A 24,505-nucleotide genomic window follows, 5' to 3' on the forward strand; every position below is an offset into this window, starting at 1 on the left:
GAGCTTAAAAAAGTAATGGTAAAATAAGAGCAGCTGATATTTGAAAAACAAATACTTACTATTCTAACCTTTTTCTACCAACCATCTCATTTAATCCCCACAAACACTGGGTAGGTGCTAATTATGACCCCCACCCTATCAATAGGGACAGAAAGGTTGAGCAATTTGCCCAAGTTCAAACGGAAGGGACCTGACTTATTCACCCACGTGACCTTAGGCAGATCAGGCAACCTTCTGAGATTCCGTCCTTCACATGGAGAAAAAGGAGAATGAAAAGACCCTGTAAGATGGTGAGGCAGATACAAAAACTACCATTTGCTTTCTTGGTTGATGGTGCATTGTAGGTGTTTAGTAAAGAGTGCTCCCTTCCATTTTTCATTCCTTTCCTGAGAACTTGTGCCGAACCTGGAACCACAGAGGGCATCTTCCCTTCCCTGTGTAAGCATCTCCTAACTGCTTTGTTTGAATAGGGAAATCTCTGCTGGCCCTGTTCCTGGCACCCGTGTAGAATGGACCAAGGAAGAGCAAAGCCCCTCATTTGGGGGCACTGCCCTCTCCCTAGATCTTCCACCCCAAAATTACTCACCATCTTTTCCATTTAATACTCAAAACCTTTGAACAGCAACGGAGGCCATTGTGCATTGGCATCACATCCCCCTTCTAGGAGCAGCTCAGAAAGTGCATCTCTGCCTGAGAGGGCTCTCGTCCTTGCAGGGGAGCAGTGCCACCCCCCCCCACACACCCATCCCCCATGGTAAAGAGCCTCCAGCCTGCACAAACTCCAGCATGCTCCGTGGCCACTAATCACCAAGGTGAAATTACCCTGTAAGTCAGCCAGCAGCCTGGGGGATCTGAATTTCCAGAAGACTAGAAGAAGAAACCCTCCCCAATGAAGAGGAATCCAACAGAAGAAGACGACTGCCTTCTTTTGTGATGTTGGGCATCACTGGTGGGTGATGGAAGATCCCAAAAAGGTGAAAGGGGGACTGTTGACCAACTTCCCATCTGAAGAAGGGACACAACAGTCCCTTTGGTGACCACACACCTCTAACCTCCTGCCCACAACCATAGCAATCAGGTTGCCAGGTGTTTCTAGTAATCCAGACATTCGGCAGAGTACCGCCAAAAAGCTGACTCTTTCTGCTCTTCACCGAACCTAGTGGCTCTAACATGTCTCTGAAGTCTCATTCTCAAATGACACCCACCGACCTTTGCAGCCCCTGAACTCTGGAGAAGTCACTCACCCGTGAGCTCTGGACCATGAAAATTCAGGCCTTGCCTGGAGAGCATGGTACCCCCCCCCCAACTCCTCCCTGCCCAAGAAAGGTCTTTAGCAAGAACCAGCCACAGCTGTGAAGGCCAAGAAGCGAGAAACCTCAGGGAGACAGATTTTGCCTGGAAGAGGAACCCTGCCCTCAAGATGCCGCCATGTGCCTCACGGCAGGGGCAAGGCTTAACTGATGCTGGAGTACACTTAGCCCTGCCCAGATGAGTGGGCCGAAGATCTGGGGCTGGCAGGGCAGTGCAGGGCTGGCCCTCGAATAGTCCTGGTCAGCGTGGCAGCTTTCAGCCTCTGAGGTGGTTCTGGAAAGCACAGCTCCTCTGGGAGTTTCAACCAAAAAACGGCCCTGTTTCGGTGGGACTGGCTGTGGCCCCTTAGCTCTTCTCTCCCGTGGGTGCCACCCAGGGCCACCCCAGCCTGTTTTGCCCCTGAAGGAAGTGAGTTTCCCCCAATCTGCAAGAAAAAAAGGGGTGCAGCCTTCCTTTTCCTGCACTGATGCCATCACCCGGCCTGAAACACTTCGCAAATGATTCAGAGACAGGGGAGCACACCTTCCACAGGTCCTTTTGGCAGGGGACAAAGGTCAGCATTCGGGACGGCACCAGCAGGTCCACGGAACCAGAAAAGCCAGGCAGAGGGATGCCACTCAAGCATGAAGGCCTTCTGGAATCTCTGGAAGGCCATGGGCCCGTACATGTCAGGTGTGGGCCCTCCCTCTGCTCTCCACCCGTTTCCTGAGCACCTACTGGGTGCCAGCCCTATGGGCCCAGCATGCGTCTCGTCTCTGCTCGGTCCTTCTTCCTCTAAGCCTTGCTGGCTCCTAAGCAGCAGGAATGGGACACTTGCAGAGACGCAGACACATTATGCTTTGGACCCTGATCTCAAGGTGTCCCAGCCTTAAAATGCTGAGTCAACAGCCACCTCCCTGAGGAAGTGACCGTCCCAAAGGCTGCATGTTGTTTTCCCCCTTACGCCTTCCCCTCAGGGCCCATGATTTGAGCACCTGGCGATGTGGCTAGCCCAGTGTTGAACACTGGGTGGGAGAAAGCAGGGTTAAGAGCAGCAGGAAGGCCAGCGTTTGCCTGGCTGCATTCAGCTGGGCTGGTCTCCAGCAGTTAAGAAGCGAAACCTGATGTTCCTGGGGCTCGGCAGGGGTTGGGGATATTGACCAGTCCTGGGCCACCCCCCTCCTTTGGCCTGAGTCCACAGTTTCCTGCCAAAGACCTCTTTCCTTGGGCACCATGCCCTACAGGCAGGACCTGAATCAGAACGATTCTTCTAGGTCTTCATGGTCCAGAGCTTGTGGGTGAGCAGCTCCTCAGGGGGCTGCAAAGGTCAGTGGGCGGAGGGCTGCTGGGTCGGGCACTGGGGTGTAGGTTCCGGGGTTTCTTTCTGAGCTGGGTGAGAGTGGCAGACCCTGCGGCAGGCAGAAGCCCAGCTGGAGCGACCTGGTGAGAGTGCCACCTCTGCAGTCAGTTGGCAGCGTTAGGCTGCTGTCTGGTTTCTTAGTGGTTGGGTTGTTCTCCCCTCCCCCCCGCCCCCACACACAGGCATTTTCCCCGGCATTCTGAACATGCTGCTCACGGTACATCCAAAAGGGGCTCGGAAGAAGAACACGCAGCCCAACACTCCCATTTTCCGGATGAGGCTGGGGCACCACTGACGGAGAGCCTGGACTCCCGACTGCCGCTCCAACATGACCCACTGCCTCTGATTCACAGGCCCAGCCTGTCCCAAGATCCACTTCTCAAAGGATTCATCATTTAAAAAAATGTTAAGCAAACAGCAGCAGGCTCCCATGGGGCTGTGTGTGTCCTGGCTAAATCATGCAGGTCTAGAGCCAGTGACACCTTCCTCGGTTGAAATTCCACTCCCCTCAGCAGACCAGTTCTCTGTCCCCCAATCTTCTCATTTGAAAAACAGGGAGGATTATGAGATAATTCATGGGGTTTATACCCCATGCATTCCTGGCCCATCAAAATATTCATCAAATACATATAAAATTAAATGAATTACTATACACATTAGATATTAATTTTTAAAATATTATGGAGCCACTGGGTTTTAACTTGGATCATTTCCCTGCCATCGTACCTGGCCCCGAGCTGAATTAGAACGCTCTTTTCTAAATTGGTCTGAGTTTTTAAGCTCAGTGCCAAAAGATGCCTTTCTTCCTTTTGTGTCCCCATGTCCAAGCCCGCCTGGCTGTTAGCAGCTTCTGTCTCCGCCGCTGGCCAGTCCATGTGGTCAGAGCTATTTAAAGAGCTGGGCTGCAAGCCCAGGCTGCAGCATATGCAGCTTCAGACCTCACTGGTCTCTGCCTCTTCCTGGAATGCGAGCGAGCCCAGAAGCCCTGGGTGCTGGGGCCTCAACAGGACAGCGCTCTGCCCGGGCTCTGCTGTCGTGGGGCTCGGTCCCCTCTGTGACTGGCCGAGGCCAGCATGCAGGCAAGAAGGCAGAGCTGGAGGCTGCCGGGTGACGTGGACTGTGGGGTACTGAAATGCTCCCCAGCCCACAATGCCCCATCCCCAGGATTTATAATCCACCTGATCCTTTGTAAAACAGCTTCATTAATAAATGACATTCAGTAAAGTGCACATATTTCGTGTGTACCATTCGCCGTGGTCTGACATACGTACACACCTGTAAAACAATCACCGCGAGTTTCCTCCTCCCCTTTGAAAGCCAGACTCCTGCCCCTCCCCCCACCTCCAGGTAACCACACTGCTCTTTCTGACCTTACAGGTTAGCTTTCATTTTCTAGAGTTTCCCATCACTGGAATCATACAAAATGGACTTTTTCTTTCTAGACTGTCGCCCAGCATAATTAGTTTGAGATCCACCATGTTGCATGTAATCAAGAGTTGGCTGCTTTACTGCTTCTCTGAATAGGAGTCCATTGAAGGACGTACCGGCTTGTTTACACATGCGTCTGCTGATGGGACATCTGGGCTGCTTCTGGTCTGGGGCGATTACAAACAAAGCTGCTCGGACCATTTGTGTACAAGTTGATATTTCCTAGGTGAGAGAACACCTAGGAGTGGAACAGCTGGGTCCTCCGTTATCCCATTATAAAATTTCTGTGTTCCCATAGTCCTTACCATCAACTAACACATTCGGTTTTTACTGTGGTCATTGAGTATTGTTGGCATTCTCCCTCCCCTCTGTGGCAGATGGCATTTTTGCAAAAATGAACACAATAATATCTCCCATACCACATGCTTTTTATAGTATAGAGTCTGGCGGGCCTCGTGGCTGGCCTGTCACCAAGAGAATGTGGTGCAAGTGACACCTAAGTGAGATCTGAGGCCACGAAGTCTTGCAACTTGCACCCTGGTTTCTTGGATCCCTCTCTGTGGGAGCTCTGAGCCTCCATGTAGGATATCTGACCACCATGCTGGGGCCACAAATGGGTGCTCTGGTCCCAGTGGAGCCCGGACATGCCACCAAGGCAGCAGATGTGTGAGGGAAGCTGTATTGGACTCTGCAGTGGAACACTGCTGTGAGACGCCCCCCACATCTCCCACACCACATAGAGCTGGAGAATCGCCCCGCTGAGCCCTGCCAAGTCCCTGACACACAAAATCAGGAGAGGTAAGAAAAACGGTGGTTATTTTATGCCACTAAGATTTGGGAGCAGTTATGTTGCACAGCAATAGTAACTGGCACACCCTTCTAGAATATAAGAGTCACAAGAAATAAATCTTTTGTCTATTTCACTCGCAGATATACCCCAAGGGCCCAGAACAATGCCTGGCAAATAGGAGGACCTCAACAAGTATGTTAAATGACTGAGTGAGGCTCTAGGTTAGATTGTATTAACACTGAAGGAATTTCTACTGATCAAAAACAAACACTGGTGCTAACCTGGGCTGAGGAGAATCACGGACAAGGCCGCCATCAGACTTGACCCCGTGACCATGGCCACCTTGGGTCAGTCCCCATCCCAGCTGAGCATGGCCACCCCAGTGAGGGCATCCGTACCACCTCAGAGGCCATCTCTGAACAGGACTCCTCCGTGGCTCACAACGAAATCCTTTTAGGACGGATGCCAGTGTGGCTTTCATTCCTGCCATGAGTTCAGGGCCATCCTGACCCTGTCACAGTGAGGTGGGCGCGAGGACCTGCACAGTGACAGAGGCTGTGGCTCCTCACTTTAACAAGGTCTTGGGCGATGCCTTGAAAGGTGGCTCGAGAGCCTGGCTTTTTTCTCACTGAGTTCTGTCCTCCTTTCAGCCAGAGCAACCTCTGACCTTTGCTGGGAAGGGACTGGGGATTAATTAAAAGGCTCAAGGTCTGCGGCCCTCGCTTGCACCTTAAACACGGCCTCTGCGGCATCCGAGACCACGGGGGCTGGCGTGTGTGCACTGCACTGCAGAGCGAAGCGGCGGGGCAGAGAGAAAAGCTCTGGCTCCTGTGACCGAGACCAGCCTGGAAGCCCTTCTTCCCTGGGACGACTTCCAGAGCAAAGCCTGAGATGGAATCCACATTCCTGGTGCCTCAGGGGCTGCCGAGGGACACCCAAGAACGCTGTCCCTCAAAATCCAGTTCTGCTCCTCTTTCTCCTCTCTCCCCGTTTCACTCCCTTCCTCTCTACTGCTACAACTGCCCCCAAGACGCCCAGCACCAAAGAACTACCTGCTAGGCATCTGCCAAGAACAGAGGTTTGGAAATCAGACTCACTGGGGATCGAGTCTTGGCTTCAAAACTACTGGCCGAGGGAAAACCTACTGACCTTGGAAAAATCCTTAACATCTCTCATCCCTGTTTTGTAGATGGGGAAACTGAGGCTAATGAATACTAGCCATCTAACAAGGGTTGTTGGGAGGATCAATGAACTCACACAGGCAAAGCCACGAGTGCCCGGCAAGGTCCAAGTGCTAAAAAAAGGTCAGCTGAGACAACTACTGCTCAAAAGTGATTCGCTATGTGTTCACACCTCAGTCCTCCCAGCTACAAAATGGGTGCATGAGGTTTGTTCCTGAATATGGAAGAGAGGTTGGGCTTTGGTACATGCTTCCAAAACAGGGGTCAGACGTGTGGGGTGAGTCCTAGAGGAAGCGTGTGTATTTTCAAACAAACGTGTCTTTCGTTTTCTTTTCCCCCTCAGGATAAACAGCAGATTTCCATAATTAGATTATTAACGCACAGAGGAATTTACTGAGAACTGGATCCAAAGCGTTGAAGGAGATGCTGGTAGGGTACTTGTTTGGGAGGCCATGGACGGGATTCTGGCCCGAGCGGGCTAGAAGGATGACAAAAGGGGACTTGCGGGAGGGGACTGAACTAGCTGCCTTTCCAATTTATAGAGTCAAGGAATCAGTGTTAAAAACCCCAAATGAGGGCCGGCCGAGTGGCTCAGTTGGTTAAGAGCTCGCTCAAGAGTGCAAGCTCTGAGCAACAGCGGTTCAGTTCCTGGCCCGAGCTGAGTTGCCACTGAGCTGTCAACAGGTGGCAGGATGGCTCAGCTAAAAAAACCAAAAACAAACCCAAATGAGGTCAAGAAGAGAGGACATTCGTCACTCAGGTACAAAAACCTATAAAAAGCAAAGGAGTCCAAAGGGACAAAGAAATGCAATGGTTGTCAGTCACCAGAACCCCAGACTCTAGGGCAGGTTCTGGGTATGGTTCTATTTAAAATGCTCTCTGTGGTAGATGCGAACTATTTGCTGCTTGGGAACCCCACCTCCCTGCAGCATCCGCAGCCCTGCAGAGTCTCCACCTACATGCTGCTGGGCTTGGTCACGTGACTTGCTCTGACCAGTGAGGCGTCAGCAAATGATGCAGGAGAATGGAGCGCAGATGTGGGAAGGGAAACAGGAAACATTCAGTTGCTTTTCAAACCCACACTGCCCCGTGCAGACAAGGATGAGTGTGGGTAAGAAAGGAGGTAGGCAGAGTCATCCCAGCATCGATGACACATCATTTTATTCGACAGACACCTGGGCCACTTACTACCCTAATGTTTACAGGCCTGGTTGGCCATTAAAAAATATATTATTCAACCAACTTGCCCCAAGTGTGTCGTGGGTTCCAGGTGTGTCACTGGGTTCCGGGCAGGGCCTGAGTCCGATTTGCTTCTGAATTCTCTGAGCAACAGGCTCAGGTTCTAGCGTGGGGAGGTTTTTAGGATACGTTTATTGAATGAGCCAATTAATAGTAAAGCTCGGTTCCTTCAAAGGAACAGCGGCAGGTGACTCATTCTGAGGCAGGGAAAAGGCCTTTTCTGCTAGAGAGAGGAAACTTGGGCATCGTCTCTTCTCCCCCACATTCAAAGGCCACCTGCTTTGTTCAGATAACAAGGCCAGGTCTGTGCAGGTGGCCGTGCCCTGCAGGAGCTGGCAAGTGGCAAGCCCGATAGGAAAGAGACGTCCCTCACTGTGTACGAGTCCTGAGGGAGGTCAGCATCTAGGGCTGTGAAGTCCAGGGAGGAGGGGCCCTCAGTAGCTTCCTGTGTATCAAATTACCACAAATGCAGTCGTTTAAAACAATACAAACTTACTATCTTATTGTTCCGGAAGCCGGAGTCCGGAATGGGTCTCACTGGGCTAAAAACCAAGGTGTGGACAGGCCTGTGTTCCCTCTGGAGGCTCCAAGGGAGAATCTGTTCTCTCGCCTTTCCCGGCTTCCAGAGGTGCCCACACGCCTTGGCTCGTGGCCTTCCCTCGATCTTTAAAGCCAGCAATGGCGGGTCAAGTCCTCAGGTTGAATCTCTGACCTCTGCTCCGTGGTCTTATCACCTCCTCTGACTCTGACCCTTCCTCTTCCACTTTGAGGGACCCCTGTGATTACGCTGGGCCCCCTGGATAGTCCCCCCCTCATCTCAAGGTCATCTCATTAGCAACCTTAATTCCCCTTTGCCAGGAAACCTACCCTATTCACTTGTTCTAGGAATGAGTATATAGACATCTTGGGGGTGACAGGGCATGACTCTGCCAACTATAGGTCCTGAACTATATTGGGCAGAGAAGGTCGAGGAAGGTTCCTAGAGGAAGCAGTGCCTGAACCAGGACTCGGAGGAAGAGTGACCATCAGGAGGTGCGGGAGAAGGAAACGTCAGTGCAAAGACCCTGAGGGGCGAGAAGGGGGATGATTCACAGGCACATCTGGGAACCATGTGCACATAACCACACGTATGTCCACATGCTGGAAGGAGAGAGACGAGGCTATAAAGGCAAGCAGAGGGTGAGGAAGGGGAACAGGGACATGGAGGCATCCTAAACTCGCCACTTCTCATGCTGCCTCCGTCTGCTCAAAACCTCCATGGTCCCTGAGCTTCTGGGTGTGGCCTCTGAGGTTCACCATGATCATCTCCCACCTACTGCAAAGCCTCCATACAGGGTGTCCTTTTCTACCCCCATTCGTGGGCTGGTCTTCTTGCCTTTGCTCAAGCTGTTTCCCCTCCAGTCAATACCCTCTCTGTCCCTGCCAGAGCCACCCTGCTAAAGCCTGAGCCCAGCCCTAACCAGGTTCTGCTGTGTAATCCTGGCACATTCACAGCCCACCTCATAGGCTTGTGGTGAGGATTAAATGAGACAAAGTTCTGCAGTGTGAGGCATATAAAAAGTGCTCAAAAATGTAGCTGTCACCGCCACCAATAACATTTCGGGGGGTCCAAAAGGAAAACGATTTTCATAATAATACTCTGATATTATTTGCCTTTTTTACCATGTTATTATTTGCCCTATTGGTGGAAAAGTAATGCTGGGTAAAATGCTGACATCTTAGAAGAACCCACAGCAGGGGCACCAAACCATATCAGTGGTCATCACGTTCTTTACCTATACACTCATAGTTGATAAACACGGGGACAGTTCTACTTAAGAATATCCTTGATGAAGCAGTAAAAAACGATTAATTTTATTAAAATTTGATCCCTGAGTACATGCCTTTTAATCAAATGGAAAATATAATTGAGGCTCTTTTGCTGCATACCCAAGAACAACGGCTGCCTCTGGGAAAAACATTAGTATGACTGTTTGAGTTGCTAGCTAAACTAGCCAGTTTTTCATAGAATGCTATTTGTACTTGAAAGGATGACTAATGTACAAATTATGGTGTCTGGCAAACTACTGAACTAAATTAACAAATTAAGTAAGTGAGCCTATTACTTCTAGGAAAACAGCTGACAGTATTTGCTGCCAATGATAAAACTTAAGCTTTGGAGCAAAAATTAGAATTTTGGCAACCACAGCCTGCCACTACGACTTTAACAGCTTCTCAATACTTGGACTTTTTAAATGAGATTAGTGGTAATGTTAACACGTGTGACTTTTTGATATTGGATAATAAAATATGTCAACATTTGGAAGATCTGCATCACTCAGTGAACCAATATTTTCCAAGTGATCAATGTTAGATGTTAAAAAAATCACGTGTGGGTACAAATTCCAGTCATAGTGCAAATTAGACCAATGGCTTTGTCCACTGTAACATATCATAAAAATAAGGTTTCAGATTCCACACTGCGGCAAACCTCTAAGAAAGTACCATTTTGTGAGCTTTAGTGCGGCATCAAAGAAAAATATCCACAATTATCTAATAAGGCAATTAATATACTCCTCTCTTTTTCAACTGCGTATCTGTGTGATGCCATATTTTCAACCAAAACAACAAACAAATCACAGTAGCCTGACTGAAGGAGTTGATAGGAGAATTCAGCAGTCTTTCATGAAGTCAGACATTAAAAAGGTTTTGCAAAAATGTAAAACAATGCTGCTCTTCTCATGCAAATCTTTTTGTTTGGGAAAAATGTAGTTATTTTTCACTAAAAATAATTTTATTTTTTTAACATGTGATGGGTTTATTATTGTCATTTTAAAATAAATTACTGAAGACCTAGACATGTTTTCAGTTTTAATTTCTAAAATAGTAAATACCGATAGATCTAAACCACATAAACAAAAGCTCTTTGGGAGCCTCAATTTTGTAAGAATGTAAAGTGGTCCAGAGGCCAGAAAGTCTGAGAAATACCATCCTAAGAAAAACAGATTTATGAACAGGTTTATCTTTAGTGTAGTGTTATTTAATGGCAAACACGAAAAGAAAAAAGTGGAAACAATCTAAATGTCCAATACTAGGGAAGTGGCTAGTGCCTCTATTTGGCAGAACATTATGTAGTCATTAAAAATAATGTTTTCTAAGAGTACTTATTGTTGTGGGAAAATGCTCAACACACTTGACATTGCTGTTAAGTGACTAAAAATGGGAAGAAGCAAATTTTCATAATCATTGTTTTTGAAATGCCTTGATTCTTGGGGTAATCAGTGACAATGAGGGAGGCCTGGGGAAATCAACAGACACCCCCAAAGGGGCCCCATGGGCTACAAACTTACCATATGTGTGAGGGTGGGGACACGTAGGGACTTGGGCTTGTTTACACAGACACACACAGACACACACACACACACACACACACACACACACACACACACACACAGAGTCACGCCATTCTTTCTTAAACAATCACTCAAGGCTTCTGCCTTTAAATTCACAGCAAAACCCAAATCCTAAACCAAACATTCCCAGACTCATCCCCACAGAAACAAAGGAACCTTCTAAATCCCATTCTCCCCAAACTATATTCTTTTCATTGCTTTGATGTTGGAACCATGGGCTGATGTTTTGGGTGTTTGCTTTGAGTTCCTAACCCTCACGTGTTGGAAAATTCTGGTCGCATTCAACCCCAAACCAAAGACCGAGGGTGGGTGGGGACCCGTCAGACTGGAAGTCTTTGGGGACTTTGCAAATTCCCACCACAGGGACACTGGTTGCTAACAAGTGTTGCCCAACATCTGCCTCTGACTTGGCTTGTGCGTTTATTCTCGTTCTCCTCATTATGGGCATATAAATCCCTTTTCATGCCCCAGCCTCCTTCTGTCCACATCTGTCTGCAATTTCCTCACCACGTGCTGTGGCTGGGGTGGAAGCTTCTTATTTACGACTCTGCAGAATGCCAGGCTCGGGTGGCTGGAGGTGCCCCCTTCACTGCTTTTCAGGAACATGGCTACCGGATGGGTTCAGGGGCTGCAAGGTCTGGGCCACTTCTGAAATCAGGAGACCACACAGATCCAAGGAGGCATGCCAAGCCCCCTCTCCCCTGGTAATCACTAAGCATTTGCACGAATGGTACTAGGCACTGGGCCAAGCACCTTATATCTCATTTAATCCTCATGACAACCCTCTGAAGTAGCTACTATTATTAGCCCCAATGATAAGAAAAATAGGTACTGTTATTGCTACTGTCGGCAAGGGAACTATGGCTCAGAGAAGCTAAGGAATCTGTCCAAAGTCACACAGCTAATAAGTGGCATAGCTGAGATTCAAGCCCAGATCTGACTCCAGAGTCTGCTGGCTCCATTACTGAGCTAGTAATACAATGGTTTCCTGTCTCTCCAGTCTAGGCTGACTTCATCCCCAGAGGGAGCAGGAGGTATGTTGGTGCAGTGGAAAAAGTTTCTGACTCTGCTGCTAATCAGCTCTGCAATCTTGGCCAAGTCACTTAACCTCCCTGAATGTCATTCAGGTGTTTCCATCTGTGAAAGGAGGTTAATACCTTCTAGAAGGCTTGGGGTGAATGGCAGATCAAGTGCTTAGAATAGTGCTGGCACAAAGTAGGTGCTCAATAAAACTTCCCTTTAATGAATACTGACAAAAACAAGCCGCCTTTGATGAGATTATTGTTCCTACAAAGGAGCCAACCCATCAGGTGGATCTCTGGGTCCCTGCAAAGGCCTTTGATGACGAATAAGCAACCTGACAGCACAGTGTTAGGGAAGAAATGCCTGCAGGTTAAAGGGAGAAGGATGCTGACAGTTAGCTTTCACTGAGCAGGACCTGTGCCATGGCCTTCACAGACATTCCCTCATTTAATTCCCCACTACTGTCCCATCGCTCAGATCAGGAAACTGAGGTGTGGAGAGGGCAGGCTGTCTGACCCAGGAGCTGGGGAGGTGGCGTTAATGAACCTCTGCTCCCTCCCTTGCCCGTTCCTTTGGGCCCAGGGACAGCTGAGGGGTGTTCTACCCCTCACAGGTCCAGAAGGGCGAATATGGGTGAGAATGTCTTCTCTGGCTAAAAGTGTGGAGGGCAGGCTTCTCTGTTCCTGGAATAAATACTGGAAAAGGTAACCACTGGGTGAGATAGCATTTGGCTGCTTCCTGGGGCAGTCCCAACGCTCCACTGGTTCACAAAGCTCAGCGAGACCAAAGGACATCAGCTCACACGGCCCTGGGTCCAGCGGCACTTTCTAAGGAAGAGTCCCAAGATTTGGGTCTCCATCCTGGGAAGCAAAGGGATGTTACAGGCCCGTGGAAAACTGGGAGAGGCGGGCGGCTCTGCCTAGACTGTTGGATGGATGCACAGAAAAAGCGCGCGTGCTTGTCACAGCGACTTCCAACAATGCAGCGTCAGCTGGACCCGTAACGCATGCCACCTGCCCACTGCGGCCTGAAGAGACCACCCAGAACGCCGAGCGGCCCCAATGGGAACAAAACCAACAGAAAAGGGGCTCCCTGCCCTTGAAAGTACCATGCACTGCTGAAAAAAACTCACAAGGAGTGTTGTAATGCCTAGGTAAGGAATCACCCTCAAAGCTATTTCCCAGACTTCCTGGTGGACGGCTAGTGGGGTGCTGGATAGACAGCCTGCTTAGCCAGCGTGCAAGTGTTCTGCTGCTCACATCACCACTGGTCTGAGTAGGGAAACCCGCTGGGACAGAGCCGACTAATACACTCCCAGCAAAATACACTCCCTCCATGCCCGAGTTAGACTTGAAGCCTGGACAGGGACCCCCAGCTAGAAACGACATTTCCTGCAGCCGGGTATGGCCTCATGACCAAGATCTTGCGAAAGAGAATCAATCTCCGACCTTCATTTTGGCTCTTTCTCTGGGTCTCTCATAGGCAGAGGGAGCCAAGACAGCCCCTGGTCTGAAACGCTCCTTGGGATGGTTACAGAAGAGAGAGATAAACGGGTTCTTTAAGCCCCTCAGTTTTGGGGTCTCTGCTACAGCAGCCCCAAGTCAACCTCAGTAATTAACCTGCTTTAGCTTCAAACATAGGGTTTTCAGAGACCTCAAAGGCTATTCTCTTCCGCTGTTTCATGCTGGAGTTCTCCGAGCACTGTTAGGGGATGGCTACCAACCTTTCTCAACTAATCTTTTGAGGACCCTCCCAACCCCACAGAGTGTGGGCTGAGATGGGTATGCAGCCACTCGTGTCCCGAGTCAGCTCTAAGGCAAGCAGGCGGAACATGTGGGTCCACTGGTTTCCTTGTTTCCTTCTTAAAGCAGTTTCCGGCTGCCGACACACCAGTCACACGGTGGTTATGGGTCCATGGTCCATCTGGGCCAAAGACCACCTGGCACCTAAAGCACATTCTCTCCCAACTCCTCCCCCCCCTTCCCCAGGGCCAGACACTGCCCTTCTTCGAGGGAGCTCCTCAAGGAGCTCCTCTGGACCAATCACCTTGAGAAGAGACCCAAGCTCTCCCCCGAGAACCCACCACCAAGGGGAGCGTGAGTGACGTGCAGGGACCGACGCGTCCTCCAGCAGAGAATCTAGTACATACACAAGGTCCAGTGAGCGGGGGACCGAAGGACCCCGAGGGTGCTGGGAAAGAGGAGACCCAGCTGCTGGGTCAGCACCCTGGTTGAGTAAACATTCCCACCCACCTGCCATTAATGCCTTGTAGGGAGCTGCCCCGTGACCGGCCATGATGGGGAACAAGGGGCGGTCACATGGGAGGAGGGGATGACATATGCGCCCAACCCTGCAAGAGGCAGCATCCCACCCAAAAAGGAGAAAGGGCAGCCTCGTCTGGGGGTCGGGGCACTGGGAGACACCCGTGTCCACGTCATTTCCCTCGCGGAGGCCAGACCCTGGCTCCCCGGCGCCCCTGTGGCCTGAGCCCGAGCTCCAGGCGAGGGAAGGGAGGGAACCGCCGGAGATCTGTCACTCACCCTGCAAGGCTTCTTTGGCTCTGGCTAGCTCCTGCTCCTTCTGGGCCAGCTGGACCCTGAGCTCGGTGGCCGAGAGGACCTCGGAGGACTTGCCGCCCTGTGACTCCTCCAGGTCCTTCGTCAGCATCTCCTTCATCTGCCGGAGAAGATGGACTTCCTCCTGGAGCCGAGACACTTCTTCCCGCAGGAGCACTAGGGGAGAGGGGCACAGGGTTAGAGGACGGGGACGCTGGCTCACGCCCGCTCACTTTTTCTGGGGACAGTTTGAAGGTGTTTTGGCTTTTCCTGTTAGCTCGGCTTTCAGAGCCTTTTCTACACATGTGAAAAAACAACACCCCCAAAGCCACTACCTAATTCCAAAGAGCCCCAGGTCTGGTCCTGGGCCCACGCCCAGTCTGCAGTGTGCGCCTGGTGGGACCCTCACACCCCACCAGGTTCTCTAGGGTTCCGCTGAGGGTGTCTACTCCAACGGCCGATAGTCTTCTTCCCTCCAGAGCGCAGGGCAGGAGTGAGAAGGGAGAGGTGGCGGGAGCCGGCAGCATGCCACGGTGCGCGTATGCGTCATCTCATCTCATCCGACCAAACCTCCGGAGGCGGGTACTGTCCTAACCCCCATTTCACAGACTGGGAAGTTGAGGCCTGGAGAGATTAAGTAGCTCCACGAGGTCAAAAAGGTCGTAGGTAGCAGGGCCTGAGCTCCCAGTCTGACACTCAGGAAACAGCCCTGGCAAGGCACACTCAGCACATCTCATGAAACACACAGCTTTCAGGAGCCCAGAGATAGGACGCCGGCATTCACACCTGAATGTGCAGGAAAACGGGTCCAAACGAGGGCCGGCCGAGTGGCTCAGTTGGTTAAGAGCTCACTCAAGAGTGTGAGCTCTGAGCAACAGGGTCGCCGGTTTGATTCCCGGCCCGAACTGAGCTGCCAACAGATGGCAGGATGGCTCAGCTAAAAAACAACAAAAAAACGGGTCCTAACAAGCAGTAACAACGGCAACACAACGGCGACACAATGGGCAGAGGTTTCTGCGGTTCTTAAGCCCAACTCTATACACCTGAGTGCCCAGGGATGAGGCCAAGGAGAAGGCAGCATCCTTTGGGCCCTGGGGAACTTTGGGAAGGTACCCGGAAGGTGCGCCTTCGTCCCACAGGAGTCCGTAAGCCAGCTCAGTCCCGCAGGCTGATTGGCACCCACACACCCAGGTCTGCTCACCTGAGTAACAGACACCAAGCTGCAGAGGATGCTAAAAGCCGGGGGTAAAGCGGCCTCATTAGGCTGTACACACCTCTGCAGCAGGAACCCTGAAGAGAGCATGAGCTCGTGCCCAGGGTGCTCACCCCACGGATTAAGGGAGACTCTGAATTATTCACTGTGGCAGGCCCCGGAGGGTCTGGCCTCTGCTCTACCACTAACACACCCATCACTCTGTCCCTCTTCCCCACCCTCCTGCCACACGCGTCCCTCTCTACAACATGCCAAGCTCTTTCCAGCTTCAGGACCTCTGTCCGTGCAGTGCCCCCCACCTGGAACACCCTTTGCCCCTTCTTCCTGTGGCCACCTCTTCGTGTGACACAGGCCACCCCACCTCCTCCGAGGGGCCATCTCTCGCCATCCCGTCTCACACTGTCATGGGAGTTGGGTGTGCAGGCCTCACCGGTGAGGCTCACAGAGGGGCATGGCTTGACACAGCTTTCAAGTTACCCCCACCGACCAGGCGTGTGGTCGTGAACAAGTCCCTTCTCCGAGCCTCGGACACCCCATCTGTAAAACCTGATCAGGTTATGTGGCTCCAAGGAGATAGAGCAGGAAGCCCTCTTCACACTGGGCTTGGTCCACAGGATACGCTCAATATTGGTAAGGCAGCAGCCGCCATTTCCCTAGGTGCCTACAGGCCTCGGGGATCCCAGGCCTCGAGGCCAAGCCGGGTCTGGGGACAGGCTGAGGAGGAGCAGAGTGGAGGCCTTGAGGGTGGGGCGTCCCCCACCACCAGAGGCCTTGGGAAAAGGCGGTATGGACTCTGGCCCAGGTTCCCGGCGTTCTCTTACTCCCGCCTCTGGGTCCAGCTGCTGTGTATGCGAGAAAGGCCTCCTTGCCCTCCCAGCTCTTCCTTAACCCACTTCCAACCTCCCCACGGAAGTCTGAGGGCCCCTTTAAATGCAGAGCATGTCACCTGACCCCTGTGCTGAAAACGCCCCCTCGCTGCCCATCCCATTGGCTGTGTCTGCCCGGGCAGCCCTGGCGCCCCCCTCAGGCTGCCGGGGTCTTCCAGCTCTGGAAGGCACTCCAGTCACCCTTCCTCAGGGCCGCCAGAAGTGCTTCCTTCCCTTCTCCACAGGAGCCTTCCGTCAGCCGCTCTCAGCCCATTGTCACCTCAAGAGACCTAAAGTCCTGTCCAATTCTGGCAGTACTTGGGACAACCTGCACAAAACCCCTTATTATTGTGGGAGGCCCACTTGTTTACGGCCTACATGCCTGGTGGACACAGTTCCCTGAGAGCAGGCCTGGTCATATGGCTCCGCCTGGTTCACTATGGGGTCTCTCAGGTGCCCCAAAGAGTGTGTGATGATACATGACAGGTGAATGACTCCCTCCGTGCATCTGTCCACCCAGGACGAGTTTATAAGCACCTGCCACATGCCAGACACTGGGCTCCAGGTTGTGGGGACTCCCGGGTGAATATCACACACAGGTCCCGCCCTCAGACCCTACTGTGAACACGGGTGGAAGGACCCCAAACCCGCACCCAGGGAGGCAGGCCCTCTGCAAGGGAGTGCCTGGCTGCTCTGACATTGAATGACTCAAGTGCAAGCGTCTGAGCAAAACTGCAAAGCAGGAGGTTTGCCTCCGGGGCCCCGCCCCTGCCCTCATTCCAGGCAAACATTTGTGGGTTGCCTGTAGTGCAGGCCCGGCACGTGTACAGAAATGAGCAGGGAACACCCTGGGCCTCAAGAAGGCTCCAGGGAGCAGAAGCAGCACACACAAGTCTGCATGGTAAAACGAGGCACTGCATCTGCTTGGGGCACAAGGGCATTAGAGATGGGCCTTGGAAGGTGGGGTGGGGGTGGCGGGCGGCAAGCAGAGGGAACAGCATGAGCAAAGGTGAGGAGCCTGGAGAGCCAGAGGTCCCTGGGTGACCAATGAGCAGGTACCAGGTGAGGACCAGCAGGAGGAAGCCTGGGGTCAGGGCGCCTAGGAGGTGCCCTGGGGTCAGGGCGCCAAGAGGTGCCCTGGGGTCAGATTACAAAAGGTCTTAACCCTGACCCCCGTATCCCAGTCCTGGCTTACCATCTCCAGCAGTACTCAAGACTCTGGAATTTTCACGCTTGCTCCCTGACACAGGCTGAATGTTTGTGTCTCCTCAAAATTCCTATGTTGAAACCTAATCCCCAATGTGTATTTGGAGTTGGGGCCTCTGGGAGGTGATGAGGTCGTGAGGTTGGAGCCCGCAGGAATGGAATGAGTGCCCTTATAGAAGAGACCCCAGGGAGAGCCCTTGCCGCTTCCACCATGTGAAGACACGGCACAAAGACGGCCGTCTACAAACCAGGAACAGGGCCCGTGCCAGACACCAAATCTGCCAGCACCTTGATCTTGGGCTTCCGGCCTCCAGAACTTGAAGCAACGAATTTCTGTTGTTTATAAGCACCCAGTTGGTGGTGTTTTAGTTATAGCAGCCTGAATGGACTAAGACACTCTCTCCTTCATCACTTACCCCAATCGCCCATCCTGTCAGGTCCTGTTCCCACACACTGTCACCAAAAGGCTATCTCACAGTACGGTGTCTGCGGCTGCTAACACATCCGGCAGGTAGAAGGAAGACAGGTTTGTTTCGGTTTGTTTTGAATTTTTTTTTTTTCCCAAACTGCCCTGAGGAAGCCACTGAGGTTGTTCACTGTTTACGCAGATGGCACAGGATGCCAAGAGACCTGGTGTGGAATCCAGTTCCGGTCAGGGCCTGCCCGTGACCTTGCTCACGTCCCATCATCTGTCCGGGTCTCAGTGGTCATGTACGCTGACTGTACAGGGATACTGCCGCCAGCTCGGGCTTGTCAGGCAGAGCCAACACAGGACAGCAAAGCAAGACAAACAAAACACCTCAGATGCATGATTACATTTGAATTTCAGATAAACAACGAGTCATTTTTTAGTCTGTCCTAAATACCACACGGGACACACATATACTAAAAATGTATTCGTTGTTTATCTGAAATTCAAATTTAACGGGATGTTCTGTGTTTCGGCCGGCAACCCTACTCCCATACCACGGGGATTCTGGCACAATGAACTGGGGCAATCGTTAGGAAGGGCTCTGCCAGGGAGCCTCAGGGGAAGGTGGTAAAGGAGGTCAGAGCAGAGAGCAAGAGGGGACGGGTGCCCTTCTCCAGGGCTAACGGTGGCAAAGGCGGGTTTTTCCTGCGCTCATCTTTCTAACAGGTGTACCTGACATTTAGGCCCCGCCCCTCAAATCCGGCCCTGAATAAGCAGGAGGGTGGAGCACCAGGTGTGTCACCTGCAGGAGCCAAGTCTTAGGAGGCCGGGCTGGAAAAACAGCTCCGTGGAAAGAGAGAGGCTTGTGCAAGCTTACTGACTGCACCTGTCCAGGCTGGGTGTGTAAGCCCAGATCTCACGCACCTCGGAAACTTCCAGGAGCAAAGATGCGTGACAACCCCGGGACCGCAATCATAGAGAGCCTCGCAAGACCGCAGCCTGTTTATGGGTTCCAGGACAGTGGGCAAGCACTTCCCCTCCCTGGGCCTCAGTTGCCTCACCTGTAAAATGGGGGTGATGGGGATAAATAAACAAATGTAATACACTTAACTGTGTTCAGCACAGCTTGAGGGCACCCCATCTTACCCACACCCCAGCCCCCTCTGTGCAAAGGGGAACCACCATATTCCTCAGAAACAAAGAAAAAGCTGGAGTAGGAAGATGTGGGTTGCTACCTCACTGTGAGACCTTGGGCAAGTCACTGTCCTTCTCGGAGGGGCCTTCATGTTGTCAGCACCCTTAGAAGGACCCACTCTTTACAAATTTAGGTGACTGCTAACAATGATGCATTTCCCCCCTTGGCGGGAACAGGGTCTTTGCCCCATTCTATAACTGCATTGCTCAGTGAGGCAGCCGCTGGTCACACGTGGCTATTGAAGTGTAAATTAATGAAAATGGACAACTCAGTTCCTCTGTTGCACTAGCCACATTTCAAGTGCATGTAAAGACCACGCTCCTCCCTGCCCGGGATTCTGGTCAGTGCTGGTGGAGATGGCACAAGGTGGAGAAGGAAGTGGCGCTTGTCAAGCTGCTTGTGCAGCACAGACCCACAGGGACAGGCGGAAGCCTCTTGCCACGGGCAGGGGAGCTGCTGAGGAAGGAGCCGCCATTCCTGGAGAAACCATCCTGGCCTTTGCCCCAGGACAGAAAAAGGGAAGATCAACCGTATACCTTGCGGCTGAGGTTGGCCAAGCGGTGCCCTTGCACCTGGGGCAGGGGGGTGGGCAGTGGTGAAAGGGCTGGTGTCAGAAAAGCCACAGACTCAGCAGAGCTCCTTAGGCCACGGAAGCCGGAAGTGTTGCCGGGGAGACGACGGCTCTCCTGCCCCAGGGAAAGCTGCCAGTTACCAATGGTGCTGCCCTGTGGGTGGCCTTACATGCAGACAGGCCGTGCTGTGGAAGCCCCCAGGGACCTCCTCCTTAGGGCCAGGGGGTGTGGGATGGCTATTCAGAGGTGGCCACGGGAGCAGGGGCAGACCCTGCCCTTCTCTAGGGCACCTCTTTTGTTTGTGAGAACAACGAGTACCTAGTACTTAAAAATGCCATTTGTCAGCCTCCCTTGCAACTAGAGTTGTCCATGTGACCCAGTTCTAGCCGGTGAGGTGTAGGACAAAGTCCCCAAGGAGGACTGCCCTTTAAGAAAAAAGGGCTTTGCCCCTTCTCTGCCTTCTTGCCTGGGAAGTAGACTTGGGTTGGAGCTGCAGCAGCCACTTTGTAACAAGGAGGCAACATGCACAGGGCAAAAAGCACTCCGAGGGAGGGACAGCAGAGAGCCTGGGGCCTGGGCAGCACAGCTCAGCAATCAAGACCTGGAGCAGCACCAGCTGGGCAGGGCTGCCCGGCCCAGGAGAGCCTTTGATTTCCCTGCTGATATACCAATTCAGCAAAACACAGCACCGCAGCTTGCACTGCAGGCTGAGTCTGACTTCAGATGGCTGCTGACAGCCAGCAACCTGCCCAGGTCTGTCCTGCGGAATCCAGGGAGCAGTGCGGGGGAGGAGGAGGTGGGGACTGTGGAGGAATCAACCTCCCGCAGCGAGAGCCCTGGTTTGTGACCAGCCTTTTCCAGGCTGAAGTTCTGTGAGCTCACAGGGGCAGGAAATGAAGGAGAGAGGGAAGAAAGTTGCTTGTTGTGATTGTAGGGCACCGCCCAAGAATGGCCAAACAAGGCAATGGGAGACCAAGAGAACTGTAAGGTCTCCTGGTGAGTTGTAGGTTTGTAAGCCTGGCGTTCCCAAGCCAAGGTCTCAATAACCATCACCGTCACCATCATCTTATAATTACTGTGTGTCACAATAACTGCTCCTTTGCTAACACTTCTTGAGCACATACTATGTGCTCTGGCTTCTGTTGTTAAGTATTTTACAGGCCTTAACATAGTTTAATCCTCACAATAACCTCGTGAAATAGGTCCTAGGACCATCACCCCATTTTACAGAGGGGGAAGTTGAGGCACAGGAGTTAGGTGACTCGACCAAGGTCACACAGAGTAAACAGCAGAGCCAGGGTTTGAACTGGGCGGGTGGTCTTTCTCCGGCACCCTCAGTCTTAACTCCGACACTGTACTTGCAGGAGCGGGGGCAGTGACGCAGAGGGAGAAGGCTCTTTGGTGGAGGGCAGTGGAGGCAGGCATGCCCCCCAGCAGGCATGCACTTGCCCTTGTTTTCCTCGGTGGGGTCGGGCCACAGAGAGCCAGCCTCTCCCTGCATGGTGTTCTAGGCCCTTTACCAACAGCCAGTGTCCATGCAGCTCCTGGTGAAGGATGTGGCCATGTCGCCAGCCTGTCTGTTCCACGTGGCTAGAAGCTCTGTTCCACTTACACCAGACACCGAGGACCTAGCCCAGTGCCGGGCTCTTGGCAGGCATGCCAGGACGGTGCCGAGGCAGAGGTGGGACCGGCAGGCCTGGAGTCAGCGGTCTGGATTCAGACCTAGCTCCCCCACTTCCCAGTGGTTTGACCTTTGAGCTAGTGACCTCTGAGCTTATCTGAAAATGGAGCCAAGACCAGTCTCCCAGGCCTGTGGTAAACATTTAAAAAATGGCAATCACCTAAGTGGAAACATTGTGGAAGGTTCTAGATGGGGGTCAAATTGTCATGAACATTATTGTAGAAAAGGGCAAGCCTCCCCGATGTTCCTAGGGAAGGCCCTGGCCTCAATAACCACAGAACCCTGACCTTGGCGACCTTGGGCCTCCCAACTCCGAGGGGTGGATTAAATGGCAGAGGGGGCTGAGTCACTCAGTCAGGAGGGCAAGGGAAGAGGGAAGGACACTGGGGACTCTGAGCGGAGGCCAGGCTGCGTGAGGTCAGCGAGTCCAGGATGGGAGTGACTGTCCCTGGCTGCCCGTCCTGGGTGGACATCTTGATAAACAGCCAAGCACACATCTGTCAAAACTCACCGAACTCAAACTGTAGACGTAAGACCTGTGTATGTCACTGCACGTAAGTTATACTTCAAGAAAAAAAAAAAATCTAAATACAGTGGCAACAAATTACAGATTTTCCATTAAAAACTCATTTTTATAGCTCTTCCCCTCAAATCCAGGTACAGAGCCCACCGGCCCCAGGCCTCCCGCAGGCCTCGTGGAAGGGGAGCTGGGTCCCCGCGACCCCGGAAGGCTCCGTGGATGGTCTCTGTTCCTGGCACAGTGCCTGCGTGCCCAGGAAACGCCAGGGCATACCCTGTGGGAGAGAAACCGAATACAGGGACAAGGGTCCTACACCGGCCCCGGATGAATGGAGGTCACTTCCAGATGACACAATGTTCCGTTTAACCGAGCCATGGTTCCCTTCTGGTCCAAAGACCCTTCCTCACAGGGATGATGGCAGATGGCACTGCCAGCTTCTGAGGACTGTGCTGGAACCACATGTTGGATTATAAGCTTCATCTTTGTGGGTCCTCACAGCACCCCTGCAGGGTTGGGGTGACCCTATCTTAGGTTTGGTGACATCAGGGTGTGTGGCATCAAGCCCAGGTCTTTGGGGCTCTGAAGCCAGGGACTGGTCCAGCAGTGCCTGGGTAGGTCGTGAACGCTCAAAAGACCCGCTGCCACCAGGACCACTGTTCTTACTGTTAGTGGGTTTAGGCCAAATCCGGTCTAGGTGGGGGTCTCAGGACATTGGGACGACGCTTGTTCTAAAAATTAAGGCTATGACTGCCCTCGGAGGTTTAAAACGTTCAGGTTGAAGTAAAGTGATTCATATGAGCAAAACCACTGTGACAGACAGGCTCCCAGGACCCAAGTCTAAGCAGTAACAGGATTGAATGTATCAATGTGCCCAAAGGAGCCAGTACCCAGTGGGGAAAGGCATCCTGGAAGGGGGTCGCTGATGGGCCCAGGGCAGAGGGGGCGCAGGTCTTCCCCAATGATGCAAGGGCACCTCCTCTGTCCCCCTGCATTTCTGCAGGGGTCACACATGGCGAGAAGGAGGTTCGTCTCAGCTACACGCCTCGGTTCTTGAATTTGTTCATGATCAATTTGCTCATCATCATTCTGGGGTAACAGGAATGCTTTTTGAATCGCTCGTGCACAGCAGAATGGTTCTAAGTCTTCACATAATGTTCTCAATCTCTACAATAACCGTAGGGGGTGCACCCACTTTACAGGGGAAACTGAGGCATGGAGAGAACATGTGGTTGAACCCAGGTGGTGTGGCTGCAGAGCCTTTGCCTGTAACTACTGAGTGACATTATACCCCTTCTCCTGTGGGAACAGCCGCCAGAGTGCAGGCAAAGCCTCGTGTGGCCTCTTAGGACAGTTAGGACAGACCCTCCTGGGCAGTTACCATCATTTGCATCCTTTCCCCAGCCTGGGAGGCCCAAGGTCACAGAATCTCGGCCTCTTGGCTAAGCTGACCCAACATCTGAGCAGACTGGGGGTGCTGGATCTGGACAGCCCAGGGCGGTGGCAGCAGCAACAACGTGGCCCTCCATTCAAGCCCCAGCCCCAGCTCCAGCCCCAGTCCCAGCCCCAGCCCCAGCCCAGAAGAGTCCGCAGAGCTCTGTAAATGACTGGAGCTGCCACAGGGAAATTCAGCCAGGTTGGTCTTGAATATAATAGTTTGCCTGTGGAGAGAAATCTGGGAAGAGCAGCCTCAAGGACAGGCCTCCACTGGCCACCTTGGGCCCCTGGGATGGGGGAGACAAGGCCTGGCATCACTTTCCTCAGGTCAATAGCCCCCTCAGGCCTGGCCCTGGTGCGCCCTCCTGCTTGGTCACTGCGTGAGGAGCTGGAAACAGCCCTCTTGGACTACCTTTGTCCCCATTCACCCTGCTATCTCTCCCGTCCCTCCCCTAGTCCCCACTCTGAGTGGAAGTAGACCCAATAGGCCAGAATCAGGCCCGTAAGAGCTGGGACTGTGGTTTACTGGAGAGTTCCATGTTCCTTGGGCCTTTGTTATATGACCCTGACACTTAAAAGTCTTGGGGGTGACAGGAAGCTATTGTATAACAGCACTCATCAAATTCGAGGAGATTCTCAAATAATGACCAGCCATTCCATAACGCCCAGCCATTTCTCACTGTATTGGTCCCAAGGCTGCTCCCAGGCCTGGGAGAGCGTCCTGCTAATTCTTACTACAGGTGAGGTGGGGGTGGGCATCGCAGGTACCAGGGGATACGGCCTTTGTCTTTTTCTCATATTTCACAGTTAATTGTTATTTCCTTGAGGTGTTGTTTAATCTTTCCAGCAGAGGCTGTTCCACTGTAGCTGCTGGCCTATGAACATACCTTTTAGCCAGACCTGCCTTGGGCCCCTGACTGTCAAGCTAATCCTCTTCCATGATCTCAGGGGTCCCACGGTTCCCACGAGAGAGCTGTGCCCACCCAGCTCCATACCCCGCGAATCCAAGTCTCTCCACGGACAGGGATTGGCATCCTGTCACTGCCCCTTACCAAGCACCGGCTCGGCAGTGATCATGTGCCAGACACCAGCCCTGGAGATGAGTCCCCTGCCCTGGAAGGCTGATGGTCACAGGTTCAAACACAGAG

The 24,505-nt window shown here is 52.4% G+C and overlaps 1 protein-coding gene across 9 annotated transcripts in view; it reads right to left on the bottom strand.

Annotated features, from left to right (window-relative positions):
* KAZN (kazrin, periplakin interacting protein) overlaps nucleotides 1-24,505 on the bottom strand; it is a 1,129,979-nt gene that overhangs the window by 122,993 nt on the left and 982,481 nt on the right. For 8 of the 9 annotated variants that reach the window (XM_019639772.1, XM_019639766.1, XM_019639765.1 and 5 more), the window contains one exon: nucleotides 14,244-14,435. In XM_019639772.1, coding sequence (XP_019495317.1) covers nucleotides 14,244-14,435 — 192 coding nt within the window. Of the gene's footprint in view, nucleotides 1-14,243; nucleotides 14,436-18,879; nucleotides 18,901-24,505 lie in introns of those variants that run through there. The other variant, XM_019639773.1, reaches the window with a different exon arrangement.

The sequence above is a fragment of the Hipposideros armiger genome, unplaced genomic scaffold (genome assembly GCF_001890085.2).
Source record: "Hipposideros armiger isolate ML-2016 unplaced genomic scaffold, ASM189008v1 scaffold_46, whole genome shotgun sequence".
In the NCBI taxonomy this organism is placed as follows: domain Eukaryota; kingdom Metazoa; phylum Chordata; class Mammalia; order Chiroptera; family Hipposideridae; genus Hipposideros; species Hipposideros armiger.